This window comes from Myotis lucifugus, unplaced genomic scaffold (assembly GCF_000147115.1).
Source record: "Myotis lucifugus unplaced genomic scaffold, Myoluc2.0 scaffold_35, whole genome shotgun sequence".
NCBI lineage: Eukaryota > Metazoa > Chordata > Mammalia > Chiroptera > Vespertilionidae > Myotis > Myotis lucifugus.
In genome coordinates this window covers 8,558,282-8,579,362 of record NW_005871083.1, presented here as the reverse complement: position 1 = coordinate 8,579,362, position 21,081 = coordinate 8,558,282, and the positions used below count along the sequence as shown (strand labels likewise).

Here is a 21,081-nt window from a genome sequence, read left to right as displayed (position 1 = left end):
TTGTAACTGTTTCTTTCTTGCTTTAAGCCTGAAACCTTTGTTGAAGTAGAACCAATGGAGGTTCATCAGAAATCTGCATTTCTGTGCCCAGTTCCTCATCCTCAGAGCAAATGCCTGTAAATAGAGTGTCAGTCATAGGGCCTCACACCCACCTTTTCCCCACTCCACCCCCAACAGAGCAACAGCAATGATCAGACAGAGGGATATTCCAGGAAGAGATTAAGTCTGTATTTAACAGTATAGCTCAGGTCTGGTAATCATCACAGATTCCCTTAGAGCAGCGGTTCTCAATCTGTGGGTCAAGACCCCTTTGGGGGTCGAACGACCCTTTCACAGGGGTCGCCTAAGACCATCAGAAAACACATATATAATTACATATTGTTTTTGTGATTAATCACTATGCTTTAATGTTCAATTTGTAACAATGAAAATACATCCTGCATATCAGATATTTACATTACGATTCATAACAGTAGCAAAATTCCAGTGATGAAGTAGCAACGAAAATAATTTTATGGTTGGGGGGTCACCACAACATGAGGAACTGTATTAAAGGGTAGCGGCATTAGGAAGGTTGAGAACCACTGCCTTAGAGGAACATCTCAGGCATCCAGGGTACACAGTCGCTCATGACCACCTATCTAGAACACTGCTCTAAACATCATGCCTGTCACTGAGAGCAAGGGAAACTTTTAAACTAGATGATGGGGGCGGGCGGGGGGGGGTGTGGAGCGGGAAGAAGGATTGTATTAATTTGGTTTCCTACTTTTCCATTCTTGACAGATTAGTCTTTCCTGAATATTGAGAGTTTACTTAGCTAAACTATATAATATCGCTGCCTTGACATATGTTTTGTGTGGCCAAGCAACCTGTAAGGAGTCTTGAACTTACACTAATTCCCCCTCACCCACAACACATGCCCTAGATAACAGCCACAGAGTCACATGCAAATGTAAGCTCCGATATGACTCCCCCTTGAGATAAGCATTTTCCCCTGCTTCCAGGGCTTTCCCTTTGTGCTCCCCTTAGATAAGACACCCCCAGTCACCCCCTGACAAGCTTACCAAACCAGTGCTTTTTTTGTTTGAATTGCCCAATGTGGCCTTAGCCTGGGAACTCCAAAGCATTCCACTAAGTGGACCCGAAGCGGGCATTGCCTCAGGTCTTATGTGCTCTTTGCCTACATCCTACCTTGACCTCTCCTTGTGGGCCCTGAAGACCTGCCTTGTACTTCTTCCAGGACCTGTGAGGAGTAAACTCCTCTATTTTAATTCCCTGTGGTGGTTTGCTGAACCATCTGGCTCACCATCTGATATCCCAAGGCTCTACTTAACAAATGTTAATTTAATAGTCACAACACTGATGAACCCTGAATGTCTTCGATAATTATCTAGTGAACCCCCTCACCCCCCCCAAGACCAGTGAGAGCCCAGCCAAAGAAGTGTTTATGATTCCTTTCTTGCATCAGGAAACCATATAGCCCAGATTGCCATCGCTGGGAGCAGAGCCCTTAATGTTAAATGCTATATCATCTGGCAGCAGCTTCTAGTATTCAAGTCTCCCTACTATCCCCACTTTCATTGCTGTTTCTCTTATGTGCATATGTCTGTGCCACACCCACTTCCTCCTCACCTCCCTCCCTACACACACAAGAGGCATTTGTCTGCAAAGTAACCAAATAACCACCTCTGCCTCCTAGGTTCTTTTCTGCCTCCTGAGTCTTTAGTCATCTCTCTGGTCCATGGGTTGATGTTTGCATTTCTCAAGATTCCTCCCTACATCACCCCTCTGGCTAGGGATTAAGCGTGCTTTTGATGCCTGCAACACCTTTGCTCCATTCTCTTAAAATATGTTGTAACAATTAATTAGGTAAGCTTTCATCTGGCTCACTTCGATCAAACCATCTTCAGTGTTTATGTTTCTAGATTGGATTTAAGTTTTGTTGCAAACCCCAGATTTAGTGGGATCATTAAAAATATTTCTTGTTTTTCCCCTGTGAGTGTTTTTCCCTTCCATATTTATAAAGTGGAGTTACATCCTACACAGAGGAAGCTTCTAAAGGTTTTTTTATAAGGTGGAACTTGAGTAAGGTAAAACATTCCTCTTGAAAATTCCCACAGAACACTCAAAATGTACAATATACAGATGTGGATAACCTCAAAAAGGCCAACGAAGTTAGACAGCTTTTCCTGCAGCATTGATCCAATCATTATTTCTTCAATGAAATATCAGATGAAGTTTTGGCTTGTGTCTTGGCACCTTGCAGTAGGAAAATTATGTATGTTTAAGAATCATGCTGCTGAGATACTCACAATATTGGCGGCAGATGGGTTGACTGAAGAAACAGCAGGCCCTGTTGCTGGGGCCCCACTTGCACTGTTGCATATGTTCATGGAGAGGAATGGAGAGTGGATTGCCCGTAGTTGCTCTTGGTTTTCTTCTTTTCCTCAAGCAACTACAATTGAGTTTGCATTAAGTCAAATGTGCAAATGACAACACTCCACTGTTCTTTTGCACACCTCAGGCCTTCCCCTCAGCATTTTCCATGGCTGTCCATAGCATTAGGAGCCAATGGTGATAGTAATGAGCACCGTTTATTGTTTACTAAGTGTGCAAGGAACAAGGCTAAGTGTCTTATGTTGTAATCCCATTTGATCTGCACAACTCTGTAAGTTATGTATCATTAGTCCCATTTTCCCAGATATATATGTGTAGATGGATTTTTAAAAAATCTTTCATTCTTCGAAAGAAAACACACAAAAAAACCAAGTGAGCAACAGACCTTCACTCACTACTTCCACCCTGCTGTGTGTGTGTGTGTGTGTGTGTGTGTGTGTGTGTCTTATGCCAACTGGCTTAGAAAGTGTAACATTTTAAAGAGATGCAGGTTGATAAGGTAATAAAAATGGTTTTTATTATATTTACAGTGAAATGACTAAAGATTGGAAAGTTAAATCTTTCCAAGTCATATAAGTAGTTCAACTTAGTATTTGAACCACGTTGCTTCTTACTCTTTGTACAAAGAGTATTCTCTGTTTCTAACTTGTTTCTATAATCTATTTTCTAGTTTTCCAGCTTTCTCAAGAGCTAGGATTTTAGTAATGTTGCACACGACAAGATATTGTTATACTACATTTTTTCCCCCTGCATGTGGCAGCTTGTTTTCTGGGCTGTTTTTAAAAACTAGGTGGTCTGTACTGCAGCCTTGGGACCTTCACATAGAGAATGTCTTGAAAGTTTACCCATTTTCTAGTATAATTTTTCTTTGCAAATAGGGTTTATTGTTCTGTTGGGGGCTAATCTGAGTTGTTCTTGATACAACTTTAAGGTGTTTCTGTTAAAAACGATGTCAGTATTAAGCTGCCTGGGTGGCAAAGTAACTTTTTGTATCATCTATTTCTCAGCCAGAGGTTTAATAGGGAATTTATCTTATTTCCATTTACTGTGAAATAACACTTATTCTGCTTTTAAATTTTATAAAATCTGTAATTTTTGTTTCTATATTTCCTTTGACATATTGTGCTATATAGTTTATGTTTTATTCATTCATTTATAACACTTTTTTAGATTTAGGGAATATATTTTTAATTATTTTAGTGTTGTTAACTGTTGTAATGTTAAATTATGATCACACACTTATATACCTATCTCTATATTTTTGCTAATTAATATTTGTTTTAACTTTAAATGAAAAGAATTAAATGGCAGAAATTACATTGTGGCCTCCAGTTTATCAGTTTTATAGGTAGGTATATACTCCAGGCAAAATGAAGACCAACAGCCTACTTCCTACTGGAATAACCTGCACCAACAGAGTTAATTTTCAGAATGAGCTCTTAAAACACACTTTTCAAATTTTCCTGAATATTATGATTTCTGTTAGGCTCAGGTTTAAAAGTAGACAGCTTTGCATTGAGTTGATTTCCAAATAATAGATGCTTTTCTAAATATGGTTAAGAAACAACCTCTAAGCTAACAGCAGAATTTTATAATAAAACATTGACTGTAATGTAGTATTAGCATTTAATTTGCATTCTCATTCTTTAAGTACTTAAAATTGCATATTCACCTTTAAAAAATAATCATCAGGGAGCCATTCAGCACATTCCAACATTAATGTATTAAATATCATAAATGAGAATATGCCAAGAAGACATAGTAAAATAGTATCACAGTCAACTTTGCAGACATGAGATGTGTATTATTCATGAAAGTTAGCAATTAAATGCAGGAAATTGAAATTGTGTGTGTGTGTGTGTGTGTGTGTGTGTGTGTGTGTGTCTGCGCGCGTGCGCATGCTGCTCTTTATGAGCCCTGGTTCTTCATGTCAGGCAGTGGTGGAAAGCTGACATTTTGAATCAGAGGACACTTGCACTTTCTCCGATATTTTTCCATTATTCTATACTTCTGCTTTGATCTTTTCCCTCAGCAGCAAGATGGTCTGCCCTCTGAACCTAGCATCTACTCTGCAAAAGACAAATGCTCCTTTTTTCTGTGGGCAAAAGTTCAGCTTTCAAGGAACTCATAGTAAAGGTAAAAAAAACCAAAAACACACCACAAAATATCTGTCATGCTAAGTTAAATGCAGTAAGCGCAACATTATCCAGGAAACTAAACTAAAAAAAATTTAAAAATATACCGAGGCAGTAAAATAAATCTTCATGGGGTATTTTTTATTAATCTTAAATACTGGGTAAGATTTCATCTAAAGCGATGCATAATAGACATACAAGGAAGTGGGAATGTTAAGTGAAGATAAATGCCTGATGGTTACTGCTTGGAGTCCAATTTGAATAACACCAAGGGAATGTGAAGAGGAGTTGTAGGAGAATAGACCAGAAAATTAAGGCAGGTCCATATTGTTTTTCTGGAATTAGTCTTTCTCATCTAGGGTTCCACAAGAGAATTAAGCTTTACATAAAATAAATTGAGTAATTATTTTCTCAACCCTCCCAAAGTTATTACATAGTTATTACCTATCTAGATGCACAGAAAAAAATTTAATTCATTACATACAATGGGTGCTCAGGGAATTTGGGTTTAATGCTCTCTGGGAACCCTGATTGAGAAAGGCTGGTCTCGACTCTGGATAATGAAGAACCATGGAAACTATGTGAGTTGAATTGTGACTGATACAGCTGTGTTTTGGGAAAACTTATTTGACAACAGTGTTCAGAACAGTTTGAGAAATGTGCAACTAAAGATTATTGAGCTTTCTAAAAAATTATTTTTAATATATATTTTATTGATTTTAGAGAGGAAGGGAAGAGGGTGACTAAAGATTATTGAGCTTTCTAAAAAATTATTTTTAATATATATTTTATTGATTTTAGAGAAGAAGGGAAGAGGGTGAGAGAGAAACATCAATGATAAGAGAGAACCATTGATCAGCTGCTTCCTGCACACCCCCCACTGGGATAGAGCCAGCAGGCAACCCCAGCATGTACCCTGACTGGGAATTGAACCCTAACTTCCTGGTTCATAGGGCAGTGGTTCTCAACCTGTGGGTCGCGACCCCTTTGGGGGTCAATTATGTTCAATTTGTAACAATGAAAATACATCCTGCATATCAGATATTTACATTAAGATTCATAACAGTAGCAAAATTACAGTTATGAAGTAGCAAGGAAAATAATTTTATGGTTGGGGGTCACCACAACATAAGGAACTGTATTAAAGGGTCGAGGCATTAGGAAGGTTGAGAACCACTGTCATAGGGCAATGCTTAACCACTGAGCCACACTGTCCAGGCTGATTATTGAGCTTTTATAACATGAAAAATAATACAGAAAATCAAAAGATGGATGCACAAGATTTATTAATTCATTCATTTAAAACAATTTATATTAGGTATCTATTGGATGCTAGGTAGTGTGGCTACTAAGATGAGTAAAAATAGACCTAGCCATTACCACCTAATGGGAGTCAGACATTAAGCAAATAAACACAAAACCATATAATTTCTTAACAGAGATCAATGTGATCTCAGTGTATGTAACAGTGATATAAAGTCTACTGTAGCAAGGTTTATGTACTTGGAAGTACGATAGAATGAGGCTTTTTGGGGGGGCGGTATATACTGAATTTGGAATTTATTTTATCATTAATGAAAGGCTAGTAGATATTTTAAATGGGGAACTAAAATTATCATAGTAGTTTTCCATCTCCTCTTTCTGATCATGGGGGTCTTTATTTTTATTGATGGTTGGGTTACATTACATTCACTATAAGTTATAATCACATTGCCTACGTCATTAAAAGCCACTGCTTTATTCTTTAATTCCTATCCCTACTAAAAATTTTTTGTGTGAAAATTGTAATGATTCTGGCATAAGGGTAAACACAAATGCAAACAGGATTTTCCCTCTTTGTAGGTAGCCTACATAATCAATGCATTTTATCTAGTCTGTATGTATTCTGATGTTCACTGTGAAACAGGCTCTCCTTAGGAATGCCTGACTGGGTTTTCTGAAATTGACAAAGCAAGACTACTGCTAGAACTAAAATAAAAATAAGTGAATAGATGCAAAAATGAAAGAAACATAATTTTAAAAAGTTTAAATGGTTATTATGAATCTGTTATTGAAGATATTGTTAGGCATGTTCCTCCTTTTCTAATATATTTAGGTCCTATGTGAGCATTTCCATTAAAATTTAGTACCAGGATAAAAGTCTCATTTTTGTAGTTTCTCAGTTTTAAAATTGAGACTTTCATTCTGACTTCAGAGAAGTTAAGGAACAATTTTTATGATAAAACATAATTAGTTATACTTGCTTCCTTGAATTAGAGGTCCTAATTTTTTCTTCCAATTTATTGATTATATTGTATTCATGTCCCATTCAGTTGGCTACTTCAAGTAGAGAACTTTTAAGTTAACAAGTTATTATAATTAACCAGTGATTTACCGTTTCTTAGTAGCTAGTTACTTGAGCCTCTATATGATGCCCTGATCTGGCACTGTGTGGGGTTAGGCAAAGATGATAGCCTTGCCTTGTCTTTACTTAGCAGACCAGAGCATGAATAAGCTTTATGGGAATGAAATTCATTATGAAGAACAATGAGCATTCCAATCTCATTCGTGCAGTTCATATTTTCTATTAAAACACAAGTGTCTTCTGGGAAGAATCAGCAAAGCGGACGTGAGTTCTTAAAAATGTGAGAGTCAAGCTAAAAATGTGCAGGTAAATCTGTATCTCAAGACAGGAAATAAACCATAATTTTGCTTTTATGGTGGTAAGTGTTGTGAAATAAGTGTTCATAAAGTCTAGACTAACATGGAGGGATTTCAAAAACCAAATGGTTGAGCTGCTTTTCGTAAATCCCATTTAAAGGGATAAAACTGCTGAAGAAAGTGTAAACAAAAATCTGTAAAAGATTAGGATTTATATGGGACTGTGGGATTTAATTAGATCCAAACACATGAAAGCTGTGTTATCCAGTATGGTAGCTAATAGCCAACTATATTTAATTGCTGTTCAGATTTTCTCTGAGACTATAATCTTTTGATTTAGAAGCATTGTCTTATATCTCTCTTGCCCATACACTACACTCTCTGCCTCCACCGTCTCCATGACGAGCTGCCAGCGAAGTGCAAAGCATAGAATCAGAATCTCAGGAAGGGAAATACCCTAAGGTTTACATCATCTGGTCCCATACCATCTATTAAAAACTCTCGAGTTCTGGAATCACTTACTTCACCCTTAGGCAAATGTGAACTTTTCCTTTTGTGAAATTAAAATCAGATTGGTAGTGTGTCAACAGTGTTCCTCATTTTACCCTCCAGAGCCATCATGTGACATGTCCAATCTTTCTTTTGTCCAATATTTCTTTAAATAGTTAATAAAAATGTCATAAAACCGGGCAAAATATCATTAATTTTCAGTCCTGGATGGGGAGACATTCTCAGACACTACCCTGGTACATGACCAGTTATCACCTTAAAAGTAGTAATAGTAACTACCATGTATTAAATCAACCAACAATCACAAGATGGTAGACTGGGAGTTTTAATTAATTATTTCTAATGCATATATGTAACCAACAAGATTAGTGCATATGTGCAGCCAGCAAGGTAGTTACTATTATTTTTGGAGTTTGGTAGTTGACAAGGGAGTTGTGATCTTTGTTAAATGGCCCAACTTGATACGGATTCAGATTTGACTATAAATCCTGTGTTCTTTTACTGTTTGACACTCCATTATATAAATTACAAGCACATGCCTTATTATCAACTGTATTATTTTGTATTATTTTTCAAACTCTATGTCCTTTTAAAACATTTATCTTTGGATTGTGGAAATAGCCAATATGATCCTCACTTTGAGAGTGTAATTTTGAGGAAAAGTTTATTTTTACATTACTATTATTTTAAATTTATTCTTCAATTACAGTTGACATACCATATTATACTAGTTTCAGGTGTACAACATAGTGATTAGATATTTATATACCTTATGAAGTGATCATCCCGATAAGTCTAATACCATCTGACAACATACATAGTTATTATAATAATATTGACTATATTCCCTAAGCTATACTGTACATCCCTATGACTATTTTTATAACTGGCAGTTAGTACTTCTTAATCCCTTTCACTTTTTAGCCCACCTTCTCAACTCCCCTCCCACCTGGCAATCTATTAGTTCTCTGTATCTATGAGTTTATTTCTGTTTTGTTTGTTCATTTATTTTGTGTTTTAGATTCCACATATAAATGAATTATATGGTACTTGGCTTTCTCTGACTTATGTCACTTAGCATAATACCTACCCTCTAGGTCAGTGATGGCGAACCTATGACAGGCGTGTCAGAGGTGACACGCGAACTCATTTTTTTGGTTGATTTTTCTTTGTTAAATGGCATTTAAATATATAAAATAAATATCAAAAATATACATCTTTGTTTTACTATGGTTGCAGATATCAAAAAATTTCTATATGTGACATGGCACCAGAGTTAAGTTAGGTTCGCCATCACTGCTCTAGGTCTATCCAACCATGTTGTCGCAAATGGCAAGATTTCATTTCTTTTTATGGCTGAGTAATATTCCATTGTATACATGTACCATCTCTTCTTTATTCGTTTGTGTATTGATGGAAATTAGTCTTTTGATTGGAGCATTTAAACCGTTTATATTTAAAGGAATTATTGATAGGTATGCAAGCTGGGTTGCGGGGAGGATCAACAACAATGGCTTCAGCCCACACTTCTGTCTGGGAGAAAGCTGCTCCTCTAGCCCTTGCTCTGAAGCCAGACAATGCAGTTCTTCCCTGTTTTTCAAGCTCTTGCCCCAGTGCTGGAGCTCAGAGCAAGTGAGTTTGTCAGTGAGTAAATTCATGCACTGGCCCATTGAGGGGAACCTGAGACTTTCACTCAGTCACAATCCCTGCCAGTTTTCACAGCCAGCAGTTATGGGGATTTCTCTTCCACATACAGGGACCCTAGGCTAAGGAGCTTTGAGTGGGGCTGGGACCCCTCACTGCTGGAGAGGGGACCTCTATAGCCCAGATATCCCCTCACCCCCACTTCTTAACTGCCACATGTGAGTATGGGGCCTGCTCCCTCCGTATCTGTATCTCCAACCTTCCTATCAGTATCAATGTGACTGCTCCTGAATATCCTTAATGATATAGGACTTCTGTTCAGCTAGTCTTCAGGCTGTTCTCAAGTGGGGGAGTGGTTTGTTCTGTAGTTTAGTGGTAGTACTGGGAGGAAGTGAGCGCAGCATTTACCTACTCTGCCATCTTGATGAAAAGTTCTTCCTGCAATTTATTTGTGAAAATAAAAAATCACATCCTTTGTCCTTTAGTTTGGTGGTTTTTTTTTTGGTATTTGCTGATTGCATCCCATGGTGTCCTTTCACTTGTTTCTCTGTCCCTATAAACTGGTTTGTATTTCCTATAAATTGGTAGCTTTTAAAAGTGCACATGTCCAGACCCCACCCTAAAAATGTATTCAGTAGGACTGGTGTGGGTGCTTGGAATCTCTCAATTTTCCTCAGGTCCCTAGATGCATCTGAATCTGTTTGCCTCATTTTTGGGAATGGCCAACCCATCTCACTTTGCCAGTGGCTATGGAGTCACCCTCGGTCATAGCAAGTTTCAGAGACAGACACTAAGGGTCTAATCCCCAGTGCTGGGCAGTGGGGGTGGTCACTGCAGGAAGAGGTATTAGCGGTCTTTTGTGAGTTGACTGAGATACCCAGTGGGAACTTTTTGGGAGCCCCAGTGCATGTGCCTCCTTCCTCTAACGCAGGTTAGGGAAATTTCTTAAATGATCAGGACCTGCCCTGGCCTTGAAGGTATGAGTTGGGGGAAGAGCAGTAACAGTCTTGATGCCGTGGCTCCTGAGGACAAGTGTGTTGTTTGTCCACATGATGGTGATTTCAGCCCTGCTGGAGCGCCCCAAGCAGCTGACAGTGCCCCCTTTTGCTCTGAGCTGCTGAGGCAGGTGGGCCTGGGACACTGCTCCAAAGCCTGTGCTCTTTCTTGTCTGCTGATACCCCTTTCCCCCATTCCCCAGGACCAACGGTCCCCTTAACGGTCCCCTTAACAGCAGTAAGAGTGATCTTTCCATCACCATCACATCACTTTACTACCCTGTTCTAAGCCTACCCATGACTCCCATCACACTTAAGATCCACACTCCTCACCATGGTTGACAAGGCTCACTGTATAGTCTGGCCCATACCCACTTCTCCCATCACATCTTCATTCTTTTCCCTTTCCTACTGGCCACACTGGCCGCTCTGCTGGTCCTAGAACAGGTGGCCATTCCTACCTCAGGGTCTGCATTCGCCATATCGTCCTCCAGGAATACTCTTCCTCCAGCTCCTCACAGGACCCGTCACTCACATTTCCACTGAAAATTCACCTCCTCCAAGAAGCCTCCATTGACCACCTTGTGTTATTTAGCACCCCCTTATCACTCTAGCCTCTTATTCTATTTTACTTTTCTTTATATCAGTTATCATTATTTGAAATTATATTACTGACTTGTTTGTCTCTTCCTTTTGTGGATGCTTTCAGGGGAGGGACTTGAGTCATCTCAGTCACCAAAATATCCCAAGCGACGAGCACAGGTGCTTAATAAATATTTGTTGAGTATAGATAAAAACAGCATTTTCTCAGTCCTGCCTTCTCTCTCTCTCTCTCTCTCTCTCTCTCTCTCTCTCTCTCTCGGAAGTACTCATAGTTTCAGCCTGAGACTTGCCCCAATTTGCACGGGTGTTATTGCAGGAGCCCGTAGAAGCTGCACCTAAGGGTCCTTTTTGGAGGCAGTAGGTCTTACAGGATCAGGTATCCCACATGGGAATGTATTTCAAGCGAACAGGGAGGTTTGGGGCCTCACATTGGACAACTGGATTTCAAGTCAAACCATGGCTTTTACAGAAACTTATTTTATTGATCAGTAAGGGACCCCACTGAGGACAGATAAGCTGGGAATAAAAAAGCAGGTGAGCCCTGGGGGATAAGGGTTGCTGCTAGACACTTTCCAGGGAGCAGGACTTCCTGAGTCTCCCTATTCGGCTCCTGAGACCCCAGTCCCAGGGCTCCCTCGGGGACCGCAGACTGCTTCTTTCAGTTTCAAGAAGCCTCTGTTGTGTTGATGGCCGCTGACAATGACTCGGGGCAGAAGCCCATCTGGTAGACAGGGTGGGGCCTTGCTGAGGCCACTCTGCATCCTCTCTGCTCCTGGATCCTACTGGGCTCACAGAGTGCAGACTTTTCTTCTGCCCAAGAAAGGACTCTAGAGGGCTGAGCAGAGGACCATCAGGTTTTCTGCCAGGCAGCTTTAGCCCTGGGATGCTCAAAGCAGACTCCCATTTGAAACCTCAGTTTCTAAGGTTCCTTGTCCTTGTCTGTTTAGAAGGAGGCTCCTGGCTGAAGAAGGCACAGACAGAATGGCTCAGGTTGTAATCACCAGTGGGGGTCACTGAAGGAAGAGGCATTAGCTGCCTTAGGCCATTAAATGCTTGTCCTCTCTGCAGAGTGCCTCAGGCAGCAAGCTTCTGTGGGGTCAGCCTCCAGCCACCATGCTCCAGTCGTTGAATTTTGGGGCTGGAGCAACCAAGGTCTTCATCCAACACTTCCACAGGGTGACGTCGCTTGAGTGCTCGTCTGGGGACTGGCTTCTCTGCCTCCACCTTTGTTGGGGTCAGCTTCTGTGGGGTCAACCTCTTGCCACCATCCTCCAGTCTTGGAATTTTGGGGCTGGAGCAACCGAGGTCTTTGTTTGACCATTTCACAGGATAATGTCTCTTATGTGCTCCTCTGGGGACTGACTTCTCTGCCTTCACCTTTGCTGGGGGGGCCAAAGGAGCATCCCCATAGGACCGGTAGCCAGCAACCAAGCAGTATGTCTCCCCATGCCAGCCCACTCGGGTTTCTCCCTGCCTTCGGTAGGGGACATGGTAGTGACCAGGTGTAGGAGTCACTGTTGCTGGAAAGAAAATTAGAACTGATCAGTCACTTGTGCTATACTCTTTCCTACCAGGACATCCCCTCTCTCAAGTCTCTCCCAGGTTCTTGCTGAAGCCTTCTAATTTGCTTGGCATCCCAAACACAGCCTTAACCCATCACTACTATGAGACCCCTAGAGAAGGGGTGTTGCTGCAAAAGCAATTCTGTGGGGTCTAGGAAAGCAGCAGGAGACCAGAAAATCTTCCCCATTCCCAGAGAAAACAGAATCCAAAAAATAATTGCATTCAGGATCTCCTCCATCTTTCCCACAACATATAAAAGATTTCTTACAGACCATCACTTCTGAGGCTTTAAGGAAATGCCTTCCAAGTGTGGGAAAAAATAATTTAATATAAACTGGTTTCAGAACCCCCTCCCACCTTGGCAACTCCTCTCAGGCTCGATTCATACTGCTTTTTCAACCACACTGAACTCCAGTCCTCTGGTACTTTTATCTAGATCAGAAAAAGGCCAGATACTGAGGCAGAGTGACCAGGAGGTTGAGAGCCAGATTCTGGGTACCAAGTCTAGGCTCATATCAACCCAACCTTCTGGGATACCATTTCCTCTAGCCCTCCTTTCTTCATCACTCCCCTTAGCTCTTTTGTTCTTCCCGTGGTTGGGCCCACCCTTTCTCTTAGTACTCAGCAGCTCAGCTTGGGATGTGTCTGAGGGACCCATGTGGATGTCTACATGACAGTACAGTGAAGGTGACTGAGTTTGAAAGAGAGGCTCATGAGCACTGCTCAACAGTTCTTTCTCAAATTCTCCACTGATCATTTGCACACAAAAATGCACCTGACTTTTGCTAAGAAACCAACCAGTAATGGGGCTGAATGGAAGTATCTTGTAGCCCAAAGGGGAAGGTTACAACAAGAAAGATGAGAATCTTTCTGAACATTTGCCCAGGAATGACATTGCACTTGTCCTCAGCAGTGAGCGGGAACTCTGTGGGTCTCTGAGGGGGGACCCAGGCTACTGGTATTACATATAGCTAGGGCAGTTCTTAGATGTGATAGACAAGCCCAAAAGGATCATGTGACTACCAGGTGAGGTTACGTGTACACCAAACGTCCTAGATGCCCAGCCTAGGCCTACCTGCTGTGCTGCACTCCAAAGGGACAGAGGACAAGTCACACTGCATGTACAAGATCCGGTCAATCATCTCTTTGTCAGGCAACTACACAGATTGGTATCTGGTAGAGAACTGGTAGGGAAGGTTCTCCTGGAACACCACATTTCTGCAGTTACTCTGCCATGGAAACCGTGATGTCATCACTACTCGTGAGGTCACGTACGGAATCTGTGGCTTAGGCTCTCGAGGTTTTGAGGAGAGTGGGCTGTGCCCTTCCTGTGCCCTTACACCTGGCCCTCTCCTCTCATGCCTTAATCAAGTAGCCACTCCCTGGGGAGCATACTTGTGGACTGGCACAGCCCTGGACCTTAGGAAGGCAAGAGAAACTCCATTCTGAGATTAGCATGAAAAGCAAGATTAACCTAAGACAGCCAGGTTTTTGGCACTGACCCTAAGTATCCAACAGTTGGAGAGGAAGAGATTTGTGTGGACTGGGGAATCAAGGAAGGCTCCCTGGTGGTGGGCCTGAAGGACAAATGAGATGTGGACCCGGGGTGGGGAGAGGGGAGACATTTCAGTTGGGAAGATTAAAAACAAATGTCAGTTCATAGAACCCTCATGTTTTTATAACTGAGGACTCAAAAGCCAAGAGGTTAAGGGACCCACCCAAGGTTTCACAGGTGGTGCAGAGGTGTTCTGTTCAACGGTAGGGCTTCATGGTGGGGATGTAGATTTATGGCTTATAGGAGTGTAAGGACAAGCTCATCAACATTTCAGAGTGACACTGGGAGAGATGTTCAAAGTACTCCAAGGCAAAGTGAGGGTCCTGAATGACTTCAGAGTGGGAATAATGGGCCCATTTTAATACAAAATTAAAAACAAGTTCAAGACAAAATGACATAATATGAAATGACAACCCAATGAACACACTTCTCTCCCCCCCGCTCCCCCAAAAGGAAAATAATGGCAGTGCCACCACCATGGAAAGGACAAGATTTGGGCGCAGAAGCAGCCCAGGTGAAAAACATGGTCAACACTATGAAGAGGTGTTATTGAAAGCCGATTTTTTTGCTACTCAGAGGAGGAAATAGATAATTCTGTCCTTAGCATGGTCAGGCCCATAGAAAGAAATCATACAGGGGCTGGAGGAGGTTAATGGGAGATAAAAGGGGACCTATGTAATACTTTCAACAATAAAGAGAAAAAGAATGAAATCATATTTGGGGCATCCTTTGGTAGTGTGGCCAAGAACTTCCTAGCAATGTGAGATAACCTTCCTTGGGAGGGGGATCCCTGTTGCTGACCTTTAGTAAGCAAAGATGGGACATTTGTTTGCTTGGGCTGTTGCAGAGGGATGAATCCATGAGATAAACTGCCTACATTACCATTTTATATAATTTTTAAAATAGAGTGTTTTTTTTATTATTATTTTATTTTTTATTTTCAGGGAAAGGGAGAAAGAAAAATAGAAACATTGATGATAGAGAAACAACAATTAGCTGCTTCCTGCCCACCCCCTACTGGGGATCGAGCCTGCAACCCAGGCATGTGCCCTGATCGGGAATTGAACCGTTACCTGGTTTATAAGTCGGTGCTCAACCACTGAGCCATGCTGGCTGGGCTTTATAGACTATGTATCTTCAATTTCTCTCCTTTTTAAAAGTCATGTGCTAAAAAGATTATGTATGCATTTCTTAAACCTAGTAGTCATAGTTGTATATCTTTTTAATTCTATACCTTGACATACCATATTTTCTTTTTTTGTGGCGAATTAGCTGGTGATGTAAGGCATGGTAGTTCATGTGTGGTCTCAGAGTGAATGACCTGGGTAGACTCTAACCCTTCTTCTATGGTTTGGGGAGGATGCCTTTCTGCTCTGTTTTTCCAAGGGTTTGGCTGCCATATCCCAGATGCAGGCCTCAGCCATAAGTGCTACTTCCTTCCACCAGGGACCATTAGTGGTTGAGTAGCTGCTCTAACCATCACAAAAATAGATAAACATGTGTTGCCTATCTTCCAGAGATCTTAAGGCTTCAGCCACTTGGAACCACATATAAACAGCATTCCAAGATTGAGGAGAGACAAACTTTATCTTTTACTCTAGGGCTAGGTCCCTTGGAGAAGGAAGCCATGCCTTGATTTCCTTCCTTGGAAATCCCAGCAGGACTTGTATTTTCTGACGCATTCTCCATGGCCGGCCCTCCAGCAGCATGCTTGCCTGGGTCTTTCACCTTCCCTGGAGAGGGTGTTGGGGATGGGAGTAGGGCAGTGATATGTGATCAGCATGCCATTATCCCAGAATCCCATAGAAATAACTTCAATATTTAGGCACATTTTTGAAAGATAAATCTTTGGTGGTGATCTTTTTTCTTTATCTCTCTTTAACAAACTTTGGAATGAAATGCAACCAAATTTTAAATATTTGTCTCTTGCAGTGTGGTATAATATGAACAGAAAAAAAAGCGAACATTTCTTCTGTAAGGAATTTTAGAATTTCAGGTTGAATTTCAATTTTTAAAATAAGCTAAATTATGTTTCGCTCTCCTGCTACGTGTCTAACAATAATCATATGGGTATTTTTCTGCTCTTCTGGGTGCAGATTGCCCTGTACGTCACATCTCTCCATCTGAGGCTCCCCATGTGTTCTATCACTCTCTTGCAGAAATGCTTCTCCTTTTCCCTAAGTTTTGTTGCTATAGTCTCGACTGTCATTTCCTCAGCACCATCTGTAGACTGATATTTTGTTGAAATTTGTATGGGTTCCAAGTAAGAATTCAGCTCAACAGGCCAGCATATTTAGTTTTTAGGAGAAAAGAAAGTAATTGATTAATTCCTATTCTAGTCCATTCTCTTTTTCCCTCCACTTCATCCCATTCTACCCTCACATGAAGATATTCTTATAGCTTTGAAATGGAATCAAATTTCCAGGCTGTATAATTAAATTTCAGTAAAAAATTCCACTTACCAGAATGCTCACAATACTAATATTGTTGTTAGAAATAAGACACTTGATTAAAAGGGGGCACACTTGTCTATATCCTTAATGTGCATTTCTAATGAGTCTTAGCAGGAGGCTGATTCACATGAAAATGCACAATTAGCTCATCCAACTTTAATATACCATTATCTGCACCCAGGCCCTCTCTTCATTACCATTTGAATGCACTGTTTTCTTTGGAGTTTTGTGCAGGAAACAAATCCCTATATATGGCACACAGCCTTAGACTCTGATTTGTCTGCCTTTGCCCTTTAGACAAAAGGCCAAAATAACATGCTCCCATGGTGCATTAATTTTCAGTCTCTGACTATTTTTGAAATTGTAATGCAGCACATTTCTTTTCTAAGGGACTTAGTAGACAATGTAGAAGTGGATATAGCCAAGGGATTTGTTATTTTGAACGGTGGCATACCATCTTTCCTACATGGACTGTCCAGATAAAAGGGTTTGCTTTAAAGTGCTGATGAAACGCAATGAAATGAAATATTACTTGAAAACTGATTTCACTACTATATTTAGTTTACTTTACCATCAGTGTCTGGAGTCAGACGATTGGTTGCCTAAAAATAAAAATAGAGAAGCCCTAGCTGGTTTGGCTCAGTACATAGAGCGTCAGCCTGTGGACCAAAGGGTCCCGGGTTTGATTCTGGTCAAGGGTACATACCACAATTGCAGGCTCCTTCCCTTGGCCCAGGCACTGGTCAGGGTGCGTGCAGGAGGCAGCCAATCCATGTGTTTTAATTCCTATCAACGTTATCATTTGGCTTTTCATAAATTTTCAGTGTTTCTGGCATGCCTTGCTCCCACACTTGTCCAAGTTTCCCTGATATTTAGAATTCTATCTAATCTTAAACAAATAAAATCAATAACGAATTAAAAAGTCAACGGGAAAGTAATAATCTTTTTATAAATGGTGCTGGGATAATTGATACCCATATACATAAGAATGAATTTGGATCCCTACTTCACATCATACACAAAATAACTCAGAATGGGTCATAGATCTTCTGTAGAATAAACTTAACCAAAGAGGTAAAGTAATTATACACTGAAAAGTATAAAACACTGATGAACAAAAGTAAAGTGGATATAAATAAACACATGAAACACATTTCATGTTCATAAATCAGAAGATTAGTATTGTTAAAAATATCCACACTCCTTTATGGTCTACAGATTCAATGCAGTTCCTATCAAAGTCCCAATGGCATTTTTACAGAAATAGAAAATCCATTCCTAAAATTCATATGTATCCACAGAGGATCCAGAATAGCCTAAACAATCTTGAAAGAGAAGGGCAAAGCTGAAGGCATCATACATACTTCCTTATTGCAAAGCTACAGTAATTAATATAGTGTGATACTGGTACATAAAAAAAAAGACATTAAAGACATTCAGAACAATGGAACAGAATAGAGAGCCCCAAAATAAACCCACACATATACGGCCAACTGATCTTCCACAGCGGTGCCAAGAATACACAGTGGGGAAAGGATAGTTTCTTCAATAAATGGTTTTGGGAAAATTGGATACAAATTTAGAATGAAATTGGACCTTTATCTTATGCCATACATAACAATTAATTGAAAATGTATTAAATATTTAAACATAAGATCTGAAACTCTAAAAGTCCTAGAAGAAAACATAGGGAAAACATTCATGACATTGATCTTGGCAATTGTTTCTTGGGTATGACATCAAAAGTACAAGCAAAAAACAAAACAAAAAAATACCACAAGAACAGCCAAATGGGACTAAATCAAATGAAGAAGCTTCTGCACAAAAAAGAAAACAATCAAAATAGAGAAAAGGCAACCTACAGAATGATAGAAATTATTTACGAACCATTTATTTGATAAGCAGTTAATCTCTAAAATGTATAAGGAACATCTAGAACTTAATAGTAAAAAATAAACACATAACACATTTAAAAAATGGACTAAGGACTTGAATGAACATTCCTCCAAAGAAGACATACAAATGGCCAACAGGTATATGAAAATATACTCAACATTTCTAATTATCAGGGAAATGCAAATCAAAACCACAATAAGATATCATCTCAACCTGTTACTTAGGATGACATTTAAAAAAACCGTCAAAAACACAAAACAAAATAAAAGAACAAATATTGGTAAAAATTTGGATAAATTGGAACTCTGTAAACTGTTGGTAGGAATGTAAAATTGTGCCTCCACTATGAAAAACAATATGGAGGTTTCTAAAAAAAATTAAAAATAGAACTGCTGTTGATTCAGCATTTCTACTTCTAGGTATATATCCAAAAGGTTTGAAATCAGGATCTCAATGAGATATACAAACTTCCATGATCATTGCAGCATTACTCACAATAGCCAATGGAAGCTCCTGAGTATCTATCTGTCTTGTGATGAATCTTGGCACCCCATTCTTCCATCATAACCAGACAAAGGCCAATAACAAAAGATTTTTATGGCAGATGTTTTTGTGCTCATAGCTATGATCTTTTCCACTACTATACACATTGGAGAAATTATTAGTAAAAAATATGGAACGTTTATGATTCCTAAACACATATTAGATTAACTTGAATATAAATTGTATTTGAAATGTTAAAATTATGATAATAAAATAAAAGCACATCAAGTACCAGGATAAACCTATTAAGACATACATATAACATCTAAGAGAAAATTGTAAAACATTTATGAGAGTAATTACAGAAAGCTGAAATATAGCATGGCAAGGGATTAGACAATTTAATATTATAAAATTATATTCCCCCACAAATATTTATTGATTTAATTAGCCTACCCTCAAAATTATTGCCAGAATTTCACAAGTAGATTTTAAAATATAGCCAGATCAAAGAACCATGAGTAGCCAAGAGATTCTTGAAGATGAACAAAGATGGAAGGATTATTCTGTCAAATGTTGATAGTCATGATAAAGCTACTCTGCATCATATGGTATGGTATTGGTGGTAGTATTGACAATTGGATCATTAGGATAAAATAGAATCCAAAAATGAACTTACACTGTATGGGCTGTAGATGAAGTTTACTCTTGGCAGTAACGAAGGAAATTCTTTTCAAAAGATGGTACTGGATCAATTGGATATCCAAATGGAAAAGAAATAGACTCCTATGTTACATAATAATCCAAAAGCAATTTCAGATAGATCATGTATCTTAAAATGATAGTGAAAGCAATAATGTCTCTGGAATAGATTATATGAAAATATCTTTGTGAACTTGGATAGAAAAAGCTTTATTTATAATTATACAAAAGCACTAATCTAAAAGGAAACGAGTGATACATTAAAAGAAAAAAAACACTTTTGTTTAACCAATGATATTATTAAAAATAGTGAAAGTCAAGTCATAGAGTTATTTATAACATACTAGTAGCCCAGTGCATGAAATTCGTGCACATTAAAAGGGAATTAATTGCCCTAACCAGTTTGGCTCAGTGGATAGAGCGTCGGCCTGCGGACTCAAGGGTCCCAGGTTCGATTCCGGTCAAGGGCATGTACCTTGGTTGCGGGCACATCCCCAGTGGGGAGCGTGCAGGAGGCAGCTGATCGATGTTTCTCTCTCATCGATGTTTCTAACTCTCTATCCCTCTCCCTTCCTCTCTGTAAAAAATCAATAAAATATATATTTTAAAAAGGGAATTAATTAGTGGAGATATTTTAATATTGCTATTTGCCCTTTCTCTCTAATAGAAGTGTGAGAGATGAAAGGACATTAGTAAAATGTATATGAAAATAATATATAAATTTATTAATAATTAAACAGTAACAAAAGGATATAACAACAACAGACGCATGATATAAAAATGACAAAAACATGATATGAAAACAACAAAAACATATAAAACAACAGTGATGCAAACAATGACTGATAAAGTGATTAAACTTATTCTAATATCTCTCTGTACACCACATTAAGAGTGAAAACACTTTTAGAGTGCTTGATTAATTTCTCTTGTGATGAAGTATTTAGAACTTTAACTGTAACGTCACATGCTCTTCAAACTCGAGAGAAAGCAACATATAACTGACCATGTGCAAAAACGGGTTCAGGTAGGAATATGCCTACTCTGTCTAGAGTTTGTCCTTGTGATTTATTAATAGTCATCACAAATGCTGGCATCACGGGAAACCGTCGTCGAATCAATTTAAATGGGAGGCCAGTGTCAGATGGGGATAAATCAATTCTTGGAATCAGAACAACCTCTCCCTCTGCAGCTTCGATAATGTGAGGTCATAATCTTTTGATAATAAATCTGGTACCATTACAAAGACCCCATTTACTATTGAGATTTCTCAATAGCATGATGATTGTACCCACTTTCAATTTTAATTTATGACACGGCATTCCCAAAGGAGTAATGCTATTAAGAAATTCGATGAGAAAATTTTCCTTTTCAGCATCATCTGTGGAATCAATGGAATCATCACTCAAATATGTGTGAAAATCTCCATCAAGTATATCCAAATTTTCTTCATTTAATTTTTGAACATGCTCATTTTTTGGACAAAGAATTGCACGTTTAGATAT

General features: G+C 39.3%; 1 protein-coding gene across 1 annotated transcript; it reads right to left on the bottom strand.

Annotated features, from left to right (window-relative positions):
* Positions 1-11,998: 11,998 nt before the first annotated feature.
* Positions 11,999-13,629, bottom strand: DPEP2NB (DPEP2 neighbor). Its single transcript, XM_014454363.1, has 2 exons — positions 13,563-13,629; positions 11,999-12,462 (listed from the first exon to the last, which is right to left on the bottom strand). Exons 1-2 carry the CDS (start codon positions 13,627-13,629, stop codon positions 11,999-12,001), a joined length of 531 nt encoding a protein of 176 aa, XP_014309849.1.
* Between the last annotated feature and the right edge of the window lie 7,452 nt (positions 13,630-21,081).

Bases quoted from the DNA above. Each gene is read 5' to 3' on its own strand.
- DPEP2NB (XM_014454363.1), bottom strand. From the start codon at position 13,629: ATGATTGACCGGATCTTGTACATGCAGTGTGACTTGTCCTCTGTCCCT. The intron at 12,463-13,562 runs GTAGGCCTAGGC...GTGACTGATCAG, and splicing joins TTTGGAGTGCAGCACAGCAG to TTCTAATTTTCTTTCCAGCA.